Below are 19,616 nucleotides of genomic sequence, written 5' to 3'. Positions count from 1 at the left end.
ACTGTGAGATTGTTAAGGGGAAGAACTGCATCCTGATATTTCTACCACATGATACATTAAATACTTAAGTGAATGAAAATAAAATATTAACTGCACAGAGCCTAAAAATTATCCCTGGTTTATAGTACTTTTTGGTAAACTTCTAAATGAAAAGTCACGATAACTTTATGTCATTTTAAAGACATATTGTAAGATGGGCTTCCCTGGTGGCGCAGCGGTTAAGAATCCACCTGCCAATGCAGGGGACACGGGTTCAATCCCTGGTCTAGGAAGATTCCACATGCCGCAGAGCAACTAAGCCCACGAGCCACAACTACTGAGCCTGCGCTCTAGAGCCCATGAGCCACGACTACTGAAGCAAGCGTGCCTAGAGCCTGTGCTTCACAACAAGAGAAGCCACTGCAATGAGAAGCCCGCTCACCACAACAAAGAGTAGCCCCCCCGCATGCAGCAACAAAGACCCAATGCAGCCAAAAATAAATAAATAAATTTATTTTTTTTAAAAAAAGATATATTGTAAGTCAAAATTTGCATTTTCCTTGGATGCCCAGGAAGAAGCATCCTCATTATACACCCCAAGAGACTCTCCCTTCATAAGCATCTAACATCTAAGGGCTGCTTGTAGTGTTATGGTATGCCTTAAAATACACATCCCTAATCTACATAACCAAGTGTGAATATAAGAAAGTACATGAGTGTTGGAAATATTTCAGTTACTAATTTTCCTTATTTTAAAATAAGTTTTTCAACCCGAAACTGTCTAGTCATTTACTTACACAAACGTAAAACTTAACATGTTTTACCTTTTCCAAATCAGTAAATCTCTCCTGTAGTTGTCTCTTCTCAATCTCTACTTTTGCTAATAAGATTTTGCCATTCTTTAAATCTTCTTCTAGGCCAGATATTCTACCTAAAATTGAAACATTTTTAAAAACAATAAACTCATATAGTATACATATTAAACTTAGAGTAAAAAATCTGGAATTCACCTCATTCTTTAAAGTTGTTATAAGCAGAACTTTTATAATTGTTGGTGTAGTGCTTTAGAGTTAATTCGACTGGAATCCAATCTACCACCTTTAGAAGTGGTTTGTTACTAAAAATACTTCATTATCCATCATCTAAGGTTATGTCCAAAACACAAATCATTAAGATGAACTCAAGTGCAATATCTACTTTAATACCTTGTAAATCATTAATAATCTCTGATCCATGGGTTCGGTCCCTCCTTTCAGATTCTAGAACTGACTGAAGATTGATAAATTCCTTTTCAAGTTTTAACTTGGCAGTCTCCAGCAGGCAATTTTTATCTTGCAGATCTCTATTGTTAGATTCCAGCTGTTGAATCTGTTTTGAACTTTCTGCCTGGGTTTTCCTTAACCGGGCTGCAGTATCAGATTCTGTTCGCAGCAAAGCATTGGTTTCATCCAGCTGTTATTCCATTCAAAACAAAACAAACAACAAACAAATAAACACAGGTATATATGATGAAAATACCTTCAATTATTACCCCATTACTATTTAAAATAAACAAAAACCTAAAAAATATCTTCCTAATGATTTCCTCTTCGTAACACTGCCAATTAAAACAAATGTTAACAGATAGTCATAAATAAAATTTAATATCCTTATAAACTGGGATCAACCTACTTGTCTCTGGAGTTGATTCACTTTCTCAGTGGATATTTGAGAGTTCTGATTTCTTTTTTTCAAATCTTCAAGTTGATCTTTTAAACTGTTAACTGTGATAAAAAGCATTTTAGCGGTAAGCTTCAACACAACACACACATACACACAAACATTTTCTCTTAGTATTTAATATTCTACACCACAAACCATCATTCTCCAAATTTCGCTTCTTGTCTGCTTCTTGATCAGCTTTCCGCTGATATTCTGCATTTTTGTGCTGAAGAAGCGCCTTTTCTCTTTCTAATTGTCTTAATGCTGATTCCACATTTTTCCTTAAGGTAATCTGAAATAATGCTTGAAGTTATTATCAAAGGAAAGTATGTATAAAAATCAAACGAAAACAAAAAATATTTCAGTTACATCAAGCAAATAAAAAAGATCTTTAAAAAAGCTATTAACTGCCCTTTTGTTAAAACTACAATGTTTTCCATATTTTTTAAATAGCACACTATTCTTAAATAATCAAGACCATAAGTGCTTTGTTTACTATTGAAAATCAAAATTTCTGTAACATTCCATCACCACTGAACCATCTTTACTTAATACAAACTATGGGTCTGAATAAAAAAAGAAACAATTGTCAATTTCTATTTTTAAGTCACGTTAGTAATATGAGTGCAATTTTCTTTTTACTTGAAATATCTACACATACTAAATTAACTCATTTGCAAAAACATAACAAAATGAAGCCTATTATCATGGTTACCCTATAATCTGAGAGTCCTGTCCACCAATACTACAAGGTAGATTTTACTATATAACAAGATATGTATTAATATGGTACTAAAAGAACTCTGTAGATAAGTCAGGCAACAAAACTTTTTATGAACAAAAATGTTAATAAAAGCAGAGCGACTTTACCTCTTCTTCTAGCTCCTTTGCTACTTTCTCTAGGCGAGTATTAACAGATCTAAAGAATTTCAAAGGCAACAGTAAATAATTCTCTCCTAGTTTACAATAAAAACATTTACCATAAATTATAAAATTATCATATAATTACTTTTTAGCTCTTCTTTTTTAGTAAAATGTTTAAACTTACATTTTAAAATATAACAATTATCTACAAAACATACTTGCACTTCTGCTCTAGTTCCTCTTTGGCTTGTATCTCACTGCTAAGGTGTTCTTCTAATGTGTATAGTTTTTTCTGAATCTGTCAGAAAATAAGAAACTATAATTATAAAGTCTGATCATATTTAAAAGGTGAGAGGCTTAAAGAAAACAATGATAATCTCTTTTCTTTCAACTTAATATAGGTACAGTTTTTGTACATTCTTAATGTGATTTTTATTGACAGAGAGAAAAAATCCTCCATCTCTTGCTTTCTGTTACAGTACACATGTATGTATGAACACACTATGTAAACATAAGAATAAAAAGCTCCGATCTTGGCAGAATTCTTCTATGACACCAAGTTTCTCATTCATTATGAACAAAGGATATCCTTTGATACCCTCTATCATTCTTTTGTAGATTATTTATTCGAAAATACTGTCACCATTTGTGCTTATAAAGATAAAAGGTCTACATCTGAAACAAATATTTGGAATATTTGATTGAACACACTCAAAAATATATTACTTTTCTTAAAAATAATAAAAGCTCTTCCCATTTTTCCAAAGAAGACATGCAGATAGCCAAGAGACCTATGAAAAGATGTTCAACATGACTAATTATTAGGGAAATGCAAATGAAAACCATAATGAGATATCACCTCACATCTGTCAGAATGGCTATCATCAAAAAGACAAAAATAACAAATATTGGAGAGCATATGGAGAAAAGGGAACCCTGGTGCAGTGTTGGTGGGGATGTAAATTGGTACAGCCACTATGGAGAACAGTATGGAGATTCTTCAAAAGATAAGGATAGAACTACCATACAATCCAGCTATTCCACTTCTGAGTATTTATCTGAAGAATATGAAAACACTAATTCAAAAAGATATATGCACCCAAGTTATGGAAACAACCTGAATATCCACTAGTGGATGAATGAATAAAGAAGATGTGGTATATTATACACAGCGGAAACTACTACTCAGCCCTAAAAAAAAAAAAGTGAAATCTTGCCATTTGCAACATGGATGAACCTTGAGGGTATTAGAAATAAGTCAGAAAGTGAAAGACAAAAACCATATGCGGAAACAGACACACACACACAGAAAAGGAAAGAAAATAAAACAAAGACAAACTCAAAGACAGGGAACAGATTGGTCATTACCAGAGGAAAAGGTGGTTAGGGCTGGATGAAATGAGTGAATGGGGTCAAGTGTATGGTGATGGATGATTACTAGACTTTTGATAATGATCACTTTGCAATGAATACAGAAGGAGAATCATAATGTTGTATACCTGAAACTTATGTAATGTTACGTAAGTTTTCCTTCAAAAAAAGATATATAAAAGCTCTTCTTTATATCTTCCTACACTGTGCCAGGCAAAATACTGTGAAAAGTTGTCAACAATAACTCTTTTGGATAAATGACAACTAATTAATTACAAGTCATCTTGCTATAAGGCCAGATATGTCGGGCTTTAAACAAACTAAAACTACAGAAAGCATTAAATACTGCATTTTGGGAGCCTTACTGCCTTTATAAAGGATTTAACTTTTCAAGTTCCTTTTGTGTTTTAGGTACAGTGGCAGGCACTTTACAGATATTGTCTCATTAATCCTAACAAAACCCCTAAAAAGATGGGTAGTATTATATCTATTCAATAAAGAAACTGAAATCCAAAAAAGGTGAACAGTTGGGCCAAGATAGCATAGCTAATAAATGGCAGTGCCCAAAAGATCCTGATCTATTAGATTCCATGGCCAATGTTCTTTCCACTATTCTTTCTAGTGATTATGTTCTCCATGACTTCTTAAATATTTCATATACCTTAAGCAAAACTGTATACTTCCCTAGTAAGAAAATACAGGCCAATGAACTAGTCAAGTTTAACAGCTTTTGGCTACTACTACATTAGTATAATTCGATCACACTAGTTATCACATGCCAATCAAAAGTTCTTACTGCTACTTATATATCCTTAATAAATAAAAACAAGAAAATTATACAATATATATTTTAAACAACAGATCCATAGGAGCAATAATAAAAAGAATACTTGGTAGAAAAAAGGTTGAGAACTTCTCTCTTGGGTAGGTGTAGTACTCCAAATGCTAGGTGGAATGTGATTATAACAAAACATCGCTAGAGTGATGAGATTTTCCTGTTTTTCAACATATTTGACATCAACATACCTCTTGACTCTCCTATTTAAAACAAAACAAAAACATTAAAATGCTTGTTATGCTTTGTAAAATTCCTAAAACACAAATCATACCAAAACTACCTAACTAATTTTTTTAGGTTTTGAAGAGAAAAATGTTTAGCATCCTCATTTATGTGTGTGTTCATGATTTAGCTTTGTATAGAGGTCACAAAATATTGTAATATTTTGATAAAATTATCCTTTATATGAATTCATTGCTAAATAGTCAAAATTTAAATCATCTACTATTTCTATATCCTTATAGCTTATTATCTGTACTCTTTTATAGTACTAAGATCATAAAATTTTCTAACTGGTAGAAAATACAGCTGTTTGTAAACCTATTCTATCACTTTTGCTACTAAAACTAAGCCTAAAGCCATGTACAAGTCATCTTTTCACTAGCCATTGGATCTCACACAGTGATACTTGTCAAATAAATGAATCACTTCAATATTATGCTGAACTGGATTGCAAGAAGGAATGCCATCTAAAAGTAGCATCAAGTGAACTTTAAAAATACAGGGATATTACTAAAATATTTGAACACGTGTAGAGTAGTAAAACTTTATACATACTTCGTTTTTCCTTGATTGTATCGAATCATTTTCTTTACAAGATGGAGAGTCACTTAATAACCTAGAAAGAAAGGCAGGAAATAAATTCTTTTGTGTGTCATTTTAACTCATTTTCTAATACCAAGTTATTCTCAGAATTAAATTCCAACTACAGATTCTCTTTCTTTTCACTTCAACATACTTAAAATGAAGTAATATTTTCCCCTCTAGAGATGTATAACATTTTCAATCATTTAAAATGATAAATATTTCTTGCCTCTCACTCTTAAGAGGATGTTCTAGTCTTTAACATCGTTGAGACTGGAGTCACTAAATAGCACTACATTTTTCTCCCTATTCATCTCATTTTGAGTTCCTGTAACTATCTTATTCTTCTTTTCTAGAAATCTTCTGGAAAGAGATAGCTCTCCTCCTTTTCAAAAATAACATCTCTTGATCTCCAGGTCTTAATACACAAATCATCACTTCTATTTAACTGTTAATTTCTCGCTTAACTGGGTCCTTCCTCACTGTGTATAAACATGCTTGGGTTTCTCCTGGCACTGATATCCTCAATTTAGTCAGCATTACAGTAGTTTTCAGAACACTGTCCTTAGCAGGATGACAATTCATGCTGGGTTGCTTGGGATTTTCCTGGTTTTAGCATGGAAGTCCCACACCACATCCCAGGAAACCCCTCAGTCCTGGGGAAACTGTAATGGTTGATCACCCCAACCATTACACACATGGAAATACCAAAAATTTCTCAAATATATGTTTCTCAAACATCTTTAATACTTCATTCAACTATTTAACAGTTTTCAGTGGCTCTTTGCTGCCTGTCAAAGTCAAAAGTCCCTTAGCACAGCACACAACAATCATCTGTTGCATTATGCTTCCCCTAAACTCCAACTCCAGTCTATTTTCTAATGTTATACCCAATAATCACTCCAGTTGACCAATATGTATTGAATGATCTTGTGCCAGGCTCTGCACTACATGGAGGGATTACAGGCAAGAAAATCACAGTTTCATTAAATCCTCCAAATGGTCATGATACAGTGATATATATATATATACCCTATGTTTGAACCCTACTGGACTATACTACTCTGCTCCCAAAGTATGCTTACATTTCAAACTTTTCCTTCCAGTATTCACCTCCCCACTACACTCACCTAACCTCCTTACATCTCAGCCTTTCAAAACCCTTTCTTAACTTTAGACTTGGCTAAGATGCTACCTCTTCCCTGAGGTCTTACCTGACTTTCCCCTACCCTCGTCCCAAAGAGATGTGACTTTTATTTTTCTTCTGAACCATCTCATATCTTTTTGGTACGTTTCTTAAGGCAAATATCACATTCTACCCTTTATTATGACTATATAATTCTCCTATATCCCTTATTAGTTGACAAGCTCCTTCAAAAGCAGGTGTTTGGTCTTACTCTATATCCCCCAAAGAACACAGAACATTGCCTTACATTCATTTGTAAATGAATATCATAAAATATTCTATGAAAAAACTCAGTTTAAAACAAATTAACACTTTATCTTCTATAATTCAGTCTCGAAGTAAGACAACTCTTTATAGCTAGATGCTGAAAACAATAAATATGTAACAAACAAGTCACATACAAATTTTCTCTATAGTAGGTAAATCCTATAAAAGGCAGCTGATTTCCCACAAAAGCTTTAGGAATTGGGAAGGTTTCTACATCTCCTTTATCATCTTCAATGTCATCAAAATTGCTGCTATCTATGTCACTGCTGAGTTCAGGTACCACAGGAGCTGCCGCTATTAAAAGAAAAGAAACAAGTTATTTAATAATAATATATCTGATTTAAAATTATATAAATGACCCCTGTTTTGTTTTATATTAGTGATTATATATTATTAATATGTTATATAAATATTAACATATTACATATTGATTCATTAACAGTACTATATTATTATGATTTACTATAGAATATTTTAGTAACAGATTTTGTTTTATCATTTCAAAGAACTGAAATTTTATGTTTTATTATTATATTAGATTGGTTTTAAATATAGATAAATCAATCAAACAAGGAAAGCAGGATGATATTATTCTACGTGTTAAAATTACAAGCAGCAATAACTTGCATATACGTTCTTTAGTCTTCGGTTTTCTACATTCTTTAAGTAGAAATATTTCTTACTCTTCAAATGAATTAATGTTAAATATACATGAAGTTTAAATGAATTACTATGCTTACCCTAGTATTCACCAGAGTATGGTCTCCATAAGTAACTAATTACTGATTTATTAATTCAAACAACTGAATTAAAGAATTGTATTTCCCCAATTCTGAAAATTACTGAGATCCATAAAACTTAGCTTAACAAATTAAGAAACCTATGTTTATCATAAAAGCACTGGGAAATAAAGACATATTAGTTTGCTAAGATACTGAGGTAATATTAATTTAGTTATAAGTACTGCTTCAGAACAAATTGAAATGAAACCTCTCAATTTAAAAATTAGTTAGCATTAAGTGTACAGACATGTTTATTAATTCAGAAGAGGAATCAATTTATGAGATTTAAAATGTGATGAAATGGAAATATTTAAATTTATTGACTTACTCTCTCTTATGTTATCCCAATTCCATTGATCATTCTTAAAGAAAGGATGTTGTTTGATTTCTTCTACCCCATTTCTTCCAAGTCGTACCTCCCTAAACAATGCAGTTAAAAATTGTATTATAAAGAGTAACATTATATAAATACAAAAATATTAACTCTTATCTCAACAAGGATCAAAATAAGGATCAGAAATGAGTTTAAGATATCTTTATTAAAAGCTTCAGCTTAAATGTTGCTCAAAAATAAGCAGTCTAATTTTATAGTATATGATTGCTCTAGATAGTAAATGCCATGGAAAGGGAAATATGTTTCCACCTGTTTTGTGTCAAATGAAAGTACGAGATTTTCAATGAAAAAAATCATCTGCGTGTGCCAAAACCACGTGACCAACTTTAGGGGGTAAAATGGATGGAGATTTAACTTTTGGCATAGAAGAGTTTTTTAAAACCTTTCTAATAAACGTTATTTTAAAAAATCCTCCTCCTTTCTTAAAAAGAACTCACATATTATGTTTGAAGCTATCCATGTTTACTCTGGATATATCTACATCTATATTAAATATAAATTGTTAAATATATATTACATTTATATTAAAATTATCATTCTGAATACAAAAAAATGTTACTAATAATTTCATTTTTTGACATGTTGAGTCTTCAGTGAAGACTATATGGAAATAAAAAACATTTTTTATATGTCCCTGGAGCTATGTTTAATATAAACAAAAAAACCTGTAAAGTTTAGAAGGAAGTGCTCTTAGCCACACTGATGGCATTAAATTCTTTTCAAACTATCTTTTCTCCACCTACAATCATTACTTAGACTGCAACCACACCTCCCCATAAATTGCTAAGGTAAATATTTCATGAATGGTACTCCTTTCATTAGCATATGCTGTATCCTGTTTTATATTTTACCCTTCAGCACAAATTATGGTCATTCCCATCAACTCCATCTAGTCCTCAAATCAAACATTATTTTGAGTTTATCACCATGTATTATTATTCATTAATCATGTAATTAACAATCAAAGTTTTATTGTACAAATGATTGATAAACATATAAAAATGATTAAGCTGTCTAATGAGGAAAAATATAATTTTCTTTCTTTGTATGGAAAAGAAATAATTCATAATACTTAGTTTGACAAGAACGAGGGAAACAATTATTAATAATGGAAATATACCCTGATGTGGCTTCTCTGGAGGTCAAATTTGTAACTCAAGTAGGTCAATTTTAAAATGTATCTCCTAGAATTCCACCTTTAAGATTTTATCCTACAAAACGTATGCAAAGATAAATGTATAAGGATAGCCACTGCAGTACTGGTTCTAACAGCAACTGGCTAACAGGCAACAATAAGGTGTGCTGAGGAATCACAGCATCTTAGGGCAAGAAATGTTCTTAGTTATCATCTAATCCGATCCCATCATTTTAAGGATGAGTAAAATTATTTCCCCAACAAGTAAAATAATTTTCCTAAAATCATAAAGCTAGTGAGGTAAGTCTGGACTGAGGTGGAAGCACCCACTTATATGTGTTAGTCCTTTAATAGGATGACTCCTATTACAAATATAAAATGGGAAACCAGAAAAGAACAGAATAGAGAGGGCAAGGAAGAAACTTCAAATAGTTTTCTAGCTTCTCTTTTTAAGGCAGGTTTTCACAACAATGTTCATCTAGTTTGTTTCAAGAAATATAGAATTTCCAGGATGGACTTGCTCATATTCAAATGCAAATTAAAAACGGTTGGGAAGGAGGCACTCTCAAATCAAACACAGATAGTTTTTAAGATTATTAACTTTTGAGTATTTATCTGCACAAAAATGTTCTCTTCTCAAAAGTTGTACACTCAAGAGCAGTACGGCTTAAATCACCTTAGAGGATAAAATATGAATAATACAGAAGTTTTATTTCTCTCAAATGCATTATTTTACCAAGTTCTGTTTTTTTCCTTTTAGACATGAGGGTTAAGATTAGAGTTAGATTACCATTAGGCTGCACATACAAAATGACAAGGGTAACCCAACACCAGGATTAGCAGTAGGAAAAGGCTAAACCAGAATTAAATGCAATTTGGATAAAAAGATTGATTTTATATGTAAATAAGAGTTAGGTATGCTTTCATTTCTACAAATCCAGAAGTTAAAAGGATTCTCTATAAAGAAATTCAATGTATATTACCTATCTGTTAAGAAGGCACAGATGAGATTCTTCGCATGTTTAGAAATTTCTGCATCTTCAGGGAAACATAGTGAGTTTTTATGATCCATAATTTTGCTATATGTTCCTACCAGTGAATCTGCATAAAATGGAGTATCCCCTAAAGTTCCAAGAAAAAAAGAGTGTAACAGAGAATGCAAATTAAACATTTTTCACCTAATATTTAAATATGTTAAGTTTAAATTTGTCACATGCATGGAAGAACGAAAAGGTCTACGGGCCAGGAATCTCAGTCAAAATAAACAGGCGCACACCAAGAATATATTTAAATTATAATCATACCAATGAACCATGAACTTTTAAGAGCAAAATAAAATCAATACTAACTGTAGAATTTGTTGGGTTTTTAAATACATAATGGGAAAAAAAAAACAATTTACTGGATAATTTAAAAGATTACTAGGTGGGGTCAGATCAGTTAGTGCTTAAGCTAAATCAGCCTTTTATGTTATACAACAGTCACTAGCTACAATTGGCACTTTAAAGTTAAATTAATTACAATAAATAAAATGAAAAATTCAGTTCCCTAGTCACACTAGCCATATTTCAAGTGCTCGATATGGCAGGTGCCTACCGTACTAAACAGTGCAGACGTAAACCACTTTCATCATGATAGACTGGACAGTGCAGCTCTAAGAGTTAGATCAGCCCTATTGTTTTACATATGAGGAAGCCAGGCCCAGACAGATGACATGTGATTTGCCTAAGATGACACACAGCTAGAGTTGAAAACGGCAGAAACAGCCTCCTAATGCAGTGTTCCTGCTGACTGATGACTGTGATAAATAGGCATTGAAGCAAGTGTAAAGACAGAAAATGTTCACGGCATCATCTTGGCCAGTATTCATCTAAAGCCACAAGAGTTAAAGGCCCTGCCAGTATGCCTCAACCACAAGTCACCTTAGTACAAATCACTTTCCCAAATCAGCCAAAAAGGAGTGTTCAGGTAGTTAGTTTTTGTTTTCCAAGGGTGGCAGAGGAGAGTTTTGAATTCAAGATTTTTCTAGTGCAAATTTTAACTGCAGTAGACTCCTTTAATTGAAGTCCAGTCAACCAACCTGATGAGCAAGCACCAGAGTAGGCTCAGAATACTGCAAATTAGTGCCATTCAAACTCATTAAATTCAGCTCTCAGCGCTGAAAACAGCAGCAGGAATTTAAATGGTCTCTTCAAACCCAGGTGACTTCCTCCAAAGTATATTATTTTTTAACCCCCTGGGAGAGTCTAGGCAAATGATGGAATATATTCTACTTTCAAAAGATTACAAGACACACCCAATGAATCATCAGATAGGGCCTAGAGGTGGGGAGAATAGATAGCTACCTGAGAACATACAGTGTGTACAAAGAGACCCACTACAAAAACAAAGGCCCAAAACAAAGTAGGTTACAGAAGGACATGAGACTACGCATAGCAAGATCAGTGCTACACATACACATATGGTCATCAAGAGAAGGCACTTTAACCACAAAAAAGTTCCATGACTAATCGTTATTTAAATTTGTACTGATTTTTTTTAGCAATAAACATACTCAGTTACTATACAGATTTTACAGATTTCCACTACTAATTTCTTTTAGTCATCTTCTAGAAAATAAATTCCCCAACTTCTAAAACTATATTTTCAATTCTAAAGTCATTTCATATAACGCTATTAGCCTTAATACATTTGACTCTTAAAGAAGAATTCTGCTACATCTCCCTCAACCTGAAACCAGGGGAGTCAGCCACTGGCTTCCTTGGCCAGAAGATATTTTTGTGCCCTAGTACTTAGGAATAGGAAATCTTAAAAATGAAATCTATGATGTAAAGAAAAGTTTTGAAATACTTGAATCTTTCAAATTTTGATCTGGTCAAAGTAAAAGAAACTATTTAATTTGCCTCTGAGTTTACTGAGACTGAAATATTATTATAAAATATATTTATCTTGATAGTCAAATGGTCAATAACTATATTTATGATTTATTTGACTAGAACTACAAACCAAATATATATACAAGTAATAAATATAAGAAACACAGTGTACAAAAATTAATTACATAACAATTACATAAACTAAGAGTACTTTCAGTTCCTTATTATAATTAGAATACCAGCCTTATAATTTAAATATTTACAACAAATACTCCTGATTAAGAAAATCTTAGAATGAAGGCCCATTGCAACTATAAACTTGCTTCTTGTTCTAATATTTTCTTAATACAAAAGGTCTATTGGAGGAATATTTCCTAGCAGTAGACTTTCAATTCCTTTCATATTCTACTCCATTACTGTGCCAGAATGAGGATTGGTTTTAATTTTCCAATCAATAATCTGTCGTATCAGACACTACTAATTCAGTTTTCAGAAATACTACTTTTTCCCTAGAACACAAGCAATTCATTTTTTTATAGTCTCACATTCTTGACTTAGAACTAAAGTGTTATGAGATGGGTTTTGAAAAAAGAACAATTTACTTACCCACCAGCATCTCAAAAAGGAAAACACCCACAGACCACCAATCACATTCTCGCCCATAGTAACCATCACCCCCTTGTGATTTCAGGACCTCAGGTGATATATAATCAGGTGTTCCAACTGCTGTATCACAATGCACCATGCCTGTCTGGGTAAAGTGCAGAGAGAGAGAGAAAAAATGTGTATAAAATGTCTATAAACACACACACACATAAGCGCAACTAATTCATTAATTATTAAATATACAGTGACTACACATGGCTACCAAGAGACCTTCATTGCTGACATGGCTTTGGGAGGACAGGGGATAAATGCATTATGAAATGCATAAAAATGTCTGGATTATGGGAGATCAGGGATAATTTTCCAACTCTAAAATACAGGAGGCTTCATCAATGAAAGAAGAAAAAGGTGGTTAACTCCATGGGAATTCCATGCAAATCAACATCTTTTGTTTCTTTTTCTTACACCATGAAGGAGTTACAAGAGAAGTACAAAATGTGGTCTTAAGGCACCTGATCCGGGGAAAAGAAAAGAATCATTAGAGAAAGGAAACTTTGATATTTCCAAAGAAACTGCAGTAATGAAAATTACAAAGGCCCCAGTTTTGGAGGTTGTATTAAAAAATAGTTCTTATTATACCAAGAAAAAAATGGGGGGAAATAGATCAAATGTTTAAATCAAAAGATCTTTATAGTTTGAAAGCTACACCTCCAAGCTGCATGTTTAGAAATGTGGAGCTGTGGTATCAAGATATTTGGCAAAATGATTACAAACACCTTTTTCTGTGTTTAGTTTCAGTGGGCAGTAAGATAATCCCTATCTTATGTCTTTTTGACAAGGACAAGAACCACTGTAGATATTATCTACGTGTGTGTATTTTGCAGCATGTATGTGTTTGTGTATGTTTGTGTATACGCTGCAAGATTAAATCACGACAGTATATAGTAGTGTGATCCTAAATAGTACCTGTTAACCTCCAGCTATGTACAAACATGCAAAGACTTTACAGATTAACTTAAATGCCCTTCATTTCCTTTACCTGCCTGGTTAAAAAGTGTGTCACCTACGTTCCTTATAACCAAGCTATACAACTACCAAAATACTAAGTATTATAACCACCTTGGAAAAAGGAAGTTCAATGTATTTTATAAACATGATTTATATAAACGTTTTTATTTAAATTCAATAAAATGTATATTAAACATGAGAGATTAATTTTAGAAGCAATCTTTTCTTTCCTCAAATCAGCAGAAATAACGCAATGATTTTATTTTCCCAAGTATTCAGCAAATAGAGGTCATTTTAGTTTGAATATAAATTAATAAAATAAAACATTTGGAAATAACTGAGCAAATTATGATGGTAATACTCTGTAAGGGTTATTACTTAGGATAAAAAATGAAGATGACAGTGCCTGACTACAAAAGGCAGTGTATAAAATTAATTTTTATCATTAACTATCCTACATTTTAGACTTCTACTGAAGGAAAAATTCATAGAGACTTACTAGGGTAAATAAAATCTCTTTTATTTCACATGTATCCATATAAATTAGACTTCAAAAAAATGAATCTTGTGAGACCTTAAGAGCTAAAACCTGGCGAGACACAGAAGTGCCACTAAAAGAAAAATTATTTAGCATTCAAAGGTTCAGAAGAAGGAGAGCAAAGGATAACATACAAAAAAGAACTGGCGGACAAGTTAGACTTCAGAGGAGAGAGGGTTGGTATGGTAGCTTAGACAGAAAAAAGAGCAAAAACAAAGGAACAAGAATGACTTTATATAAAACAGGTTGAAGAAATGCAGTAAAGTCCAAATCAGCTAAATGTAAAGTTTCACACTGATGAAGTTGGGAAAGGTAAGATGGAGATCAGTTTGAATAACCGATTACTTGTAGAATAAATCCTTTGGTAGGAGTAAAGAATTTTTACTAGGTAAACTCTGTTACTGGTACTCTGTTTTTGGAAAATTAATATTCTAACCACCATCTTTGGCAACCACCTATTGAGAGTTAAAATTTTTTAAAATAAACATTTGGGAAAGATATTTAAAAACTATCTCATGGGGGCTTCCCTGGTGGTACAGTGGTTGGGAGTCCGCCTGCCAATGCAGGGGACACGGGTTCAAGCCCTGGTCCGGGAAGATCCCACATGCCGCGAAGCGGCTAAGCCCTTGCGCCGCAACTACTGAGGCTGCGCTCTAGAGCCCGCAAGCCACAACTACTGAAGCCCGTGTGCCTAAGAGTCCGTGCTCTGCAACAAGAGAAGCCCCTGCTTGCCACAACTAGAGAAAGCCCGCATGCAGCAACGAAGACCCAACACAGCCAAAAATAAATAAATAAAATAAATAAATTTATTTAAAAAAAAAAACCTATCTCATGGGGAAGTTCTCAAATTATATAAATATAAAATCTACATTTATTACAAATGTAGGAAATACAGGAAGCCTAAAATGCAGAAATACAGGAAGGCTAAACCACAAACTAAAGAGATTGGTTTACCTACAGGGGGTGAGTGGGAAAAGGGTAGAAAGAAGCAAGTACAAGAATGGGATGGTGGGATAAGGAGGGGGTGATCCTTCTCTGAGCATGCAATTTGTATAGTTCTGACTCTTAAACCAGAGGAGTGCTTCACATATCCAAAAAACAAAATCAACCAGATGTGGGACAACTCTAAATGGAATACAAACAGTAAGAAATGGACCTGGCTTTTCCGGTAAGTGGCCTGAGGTGACCTCTAAAAATGGTTCGCTATTCACTTGACCCAGAAAACCCCACAAAATCATGCAAGTCGAGAGGTTCAAATCTTCGTATTCACTTTAAGAACACTAGTGAAACGGCCCAGGCCATTAAGGGTATGCATATCCGAAAAGCCACCAAGTATATGAAGGACGTCACTTTAAAGAAGCAATGTGTGCCATTCCGTCGTTACAATGGTGGAGTTGGTAGGTGTGCCCAGGCCAAACAGTGGAGCTGGACGCAGGGTCGGTAGCCCAAAAAGAATGCTGAATTTCTACTGTACATGCTCAAAAATGCAGAGGGTAATGCTGAACTTAAGGCTTAGATGGAGATTCTCTGGTCATTGAGCATATCCAGGTGAATAAAGCCTCCAAGATGCGGCGCAGGACTTACAGAGCTCATGGTTGGATCAACCCATACATGAGCTCTCCCTGCCACACTGAGATGATCCTTACTGAAAAAGAAAACACTGCTCCTAAACCAGAAGAGGAGGTTGCCCAGAAGAAAAACATATCCCAGAAGAAATTGAAGAAACAAAAACTTATGGCCTGGGAATAAATGCTGCAAAAAATAAATGCAAATAAAAGTAAAAAAAAGAAATGGACCTGTTTCATAAATTAATAACATAACCACACCAAAGAGAGTAGAGAGGAAAAGAACTGACCTAGGTTACTTTGGAAAACAGTTGTAGTGTAGATAATGAGAGCCAGTTTTCTCACTATCCAAAGAAGTAATCATGAAACAGAAAGGAGGAAGACTAGAATGAACCCTGTGGTGTAGGACTAGAATCAGAAGTATCATATGAACTCATAATTTTTAATACACTTTATATACAGACAGGTACAGAATTAAATATGAACATGTGTGTGCATGTGAGTTAGTAGACACAGTATATACAATATACACACATCCACTGACAGAGCCTAGAAATAATGACACTCCAGGAGCAATGAGTACATCCAGCACCCAAATACTGATTTTTAAATACCATTCTTAAATAAAAGGAATTAGAGCTTCTTGGAGAAGTGTTTGATTCCAGGCCTGGGACAGAGAAAATATAAGATAAGTGTTCAACAGATGGAAGGGAGGGAGGGAGGGACGGCGGGAAGGACGGAGGGAGGGAAGAAAAAAGAAATAAAGAAAAGAAATGCTCCCTAAAGGGTACATTTGGAGAAAGACATAGAAGCCAACTTAAAAAGCCTTCACAAGGTAAGCAAATTCTGGACTGAGTTTCAATGTGTGAGTAGGAATTTGCCAAGCAGTGTATATTCAACAGCCTATATGAAGGCTAGGAATCATAACATACCATGGTATAAAAAGAACTGTATGTAATTTAAGATCTCTGAACCACAAGGTACAAGAGGTCAAATGATACAGAATGAGGGTGAAAAAGTAGGCAGGGATCATATCACCATAAGAGGCTTCATATGACTAGCTAAGGAGTTTGAACTTTATTCAGTAGGTGACAGAAATCTACTAAAGGGTTTCAAGCTGGAGAGCAACATAAACAGGTATGCATTTTCAAAAGCTTCTTCAAAAGTACTTTATCTTAAATGGATCAGATAATGTGTGTTTGCTAAATACATGAGTGTTTTATAACTGACAAAATATCATAAGTCGAAAGATTTACTGAAAACACAAAATGGGTCAATCACAAATCTTGGAGTTGCTCTAAGAAACTATTCAAAATGCCTGCTGTTGGGACTTCCCTGGTGGCGCAGTGGTTAAGAATCTGCCTGCCAACGCAGAAGACATGGGTTCGAGCTGCGGTCTGGGAAGATCCCACATGCTGCGGAGCAACTAAGCCCGTGCACCACAACTACTGAGCCTGCGCTCTAGAGCCTGCGAGCCACAAGTACTGAGCCCTTGTGCCACAACTACTGAAGCCTGCACGCCTAGAACCCGTGCTCCGCAACAAGAGAAGCCACCGCAATGGGAAGCCCGCGCACAAAGAAGAGTAGTCCCTGCTCTCTGCAACTAGAGAAAGCCCGCACAGCAACAAAGACCCAACGCAGCTAAAAATAATTTTTTTAAGTTATAAAAAGAAAAGAAAAAAAAAGCCTCCTGTGAGGGTGGAAAAGAAAAACTGTAAGTGAAATTCTTAATTATCAGAAGCGTTGAAAGCTTCAGCTTGACTACTACATAGTCTGGAGCGTATTCAGTCCATTTGAACAATTAAAAATGAGCACTTGCACCAGGGGCTACTTTCTCAGAGAGGCGTGTCCCCTCCCTGCCTCGTAAGACTGCTGGCTAGTGGAAGGTCCTGCTTCTTGTGCTCTATCTAGAAGACAGCCCAGTTGCTTCAGAACTCCATTTCCATCTGCAATTTGCGGCACACACAGGCGCAAAGCTGCCTGTTATTCCAATCATCTCCCTGGATACCAATTATTATTTTCGTTTGGGCTCTGGTTACAAAGCTGCATAGCTTTTGAATGGTCTGTTCCTATTTCTCCCATAAACCTGTCCTTTTAAATGTATAATTTTGCAGAAAATAGGGCTTTTCAGAAACATGAGTAGAAATGCCTGTATTTTAAAAATTGATGTCACTTGTAGAAGGGTTAAGAACACTAACATTTTACCTGTTAGCTTTTAAAAATTTATAGCTTCAATCTAATCCAATGGTATACACTAGAATATTAATGGATAAAATCTTATACTATTTTCAGTAATTTAAAATACTAATGTAAAATTGTGCCTTAAAAGGAGGTGAAGGTTGCTATGAAATGCATAATGACAGGCATAGAGGGAAGTCGACTTATCTGATCAATGCAGGTAATTTTAAATAGCAGTACTCCTTGACTGTCACTGAGATAATCTAGATGTAAATATACTAACTGTGACTTTCACTCACACCCAGATATTTATTTCAGGGAGAAAAAGGATAACAACACCAAGAAAATTGTGTAACCTGCAATCTATCAATGACAGAATTTAATGAAACAGCATTACTCTTATCAGTGATAGTAACAATTTTAGTCCTTATATAAGGTTATAATTTTATAGTTGTATTTTACTTTACTTTTATCCACGGAATAATGTTTTACGTGAAGCCAGAAGAGCTAAAAAATAATTCGAGCATCTCTGTCTTTATTACAGATAAAGGGTTGGCAAACTTTTTGTATAAAGAGCCAGATAGTAAATATTTTAGGCTTTATGAGATACATAGGGTTTCTATTGCATATCTTCTTTTTAAAAACAATTTTTTAAAAATGGAAAAAACGTTTTTAGCACAGAAACTATACAAAACTAAGCCACAGGCCAGATTTGGCCCTGTGCTCTAGTTTGTCAATCCCTTCTATAGATATACAGATGAATAAGAAAGAAACTATGAACATTTCTAATGGCTCTAAGACCATAATAATAATCAAAGGCAAACGAAGTGATGAACCTGAAACTTGCAATAACACTATTCTCATTAACAACTAACATAACAAAATTATAAATTCTATGTACTATAGTTTTAATTAAAAATTCCTTTGTTCTTCAACATTACATAGTTACTCTCATTATTAATATTACTGGAGGAACGGGGGTTTGGCGTAAAACAAACAACAATCTAAAAGTTCAATATTAACAAATATATTTGACTACATCATAATTAAGGATTTCTGTTCAAACAAAGATACAGATGAGTAGCACACTGGAAGATGATTATCAGTGATATCTGTTGAACCAGTATCTAGATTATATAAGGAATCCCTGCACATCAACAAACCACCAATTTTTAAAGGGTCAAAAGTACACAACACAGGTTAATTCACAAAGGAGACTGAGAAGTATATGGAGAAAGGTTTGACATCAACTGTTAAGATTAATAAAAAGTTTAAAAGATACTACTTTACACACCAATGGAATTTGGTAAGATTTAGAGAGTGAAAAAAAGGAAGGGTGAGTGAGGATATTGGGAGACAGGATCTCTCATGCACTATTAGCAAGAGGTTATAACATTTACAGCCATTCTGGAGACCAGGTAATACTTCATGTATCCTCTGAGATCGTACTCTCACTTCTAGGGTTTATATTTAGAGGAAACCCTTGTCAGAATAGACAGACACGAGACATGTATGAAAATGTTC

The 19,616-nt window shown here is 34.0% G+C and overlaps 1 protein-coding gene across 3 annotated transcripts in view; it reads right to left on the bottom strand.

Annotated features, from left to right (window-relative positions):
- The window catches only part of ROCK2 (Rho associated coiled-coil containing protein kinase 2), a 137,453-nt gene that overhangs the window by 33,837 nt on the left and 84,000 nt on the right, over positions 1–19,616 (bottom strand). For all 3 annotated transcript variants that reach the window (XM_019943277.3, XM_073791591.1, XM_019943278.3), the window contains 12 exons: positions 12,804–12,948; positions 10,305–10,443; positions 8,121–8,212; positions 7,145–7,304; positions 5,531–5,591; positions 4,942–4,953; positions 2,763–2,842; positions 2,551–2,599; positions 1,837–1,972; positions 1,651–1,742; positions 1,185–1,431; positions 804–910 (listed from right to left, as the gene is read on the bottom strand). In XM_019943277.3, coding sequence (XP_019798836.2) covers positions 804–910; positions 1,185–1,431; positions 1,651–1,742; positions 1,837–1,972; positions 2,551–2,599; positions 2,763–2,842; positions 4,942–4,953; positions 5,531–5,591; positions 7,145–7,304; positions 8,121–8,212; positions 10,305–10,443; positions 12,804–12,948 — 1,320 coding nt within the window. The remainder of the gene's footprint in view (positions 1–803; positions 911–1,184; positions 1,432–1,650; positions 1,743–1,836; positions 1,973–2,550; positions 2,600–2,762; positions 2,843–4,941; positions 4,954–5,530; positions 5,592–7,144; positions 7,305–8,120; positions 8,213–10,304; positions 10,444–12,803; positions 12,949–19,616) is intronic.

The sequence above is a fragment of the Tursiops truncatus genome, chromosome 14 (genome assembly GCF_011762595.2).
Source record: "Tursiops truncatus isolate mTurTru1 chromosome 14, mTurTru1.mat.Y, whole genome shotgun sequence".
NCBI classification, from domain to species: Eukaryota; Metazoa; Chordata; class Mammalia; order Artiodactyla; family Delphinidae; genus Tursiops; species Tursiops truncatus.
Note: the sequence above shows the minus strand (reverse complement) of the source record. Positions and strands in the feature narration are given on the sequence as shown.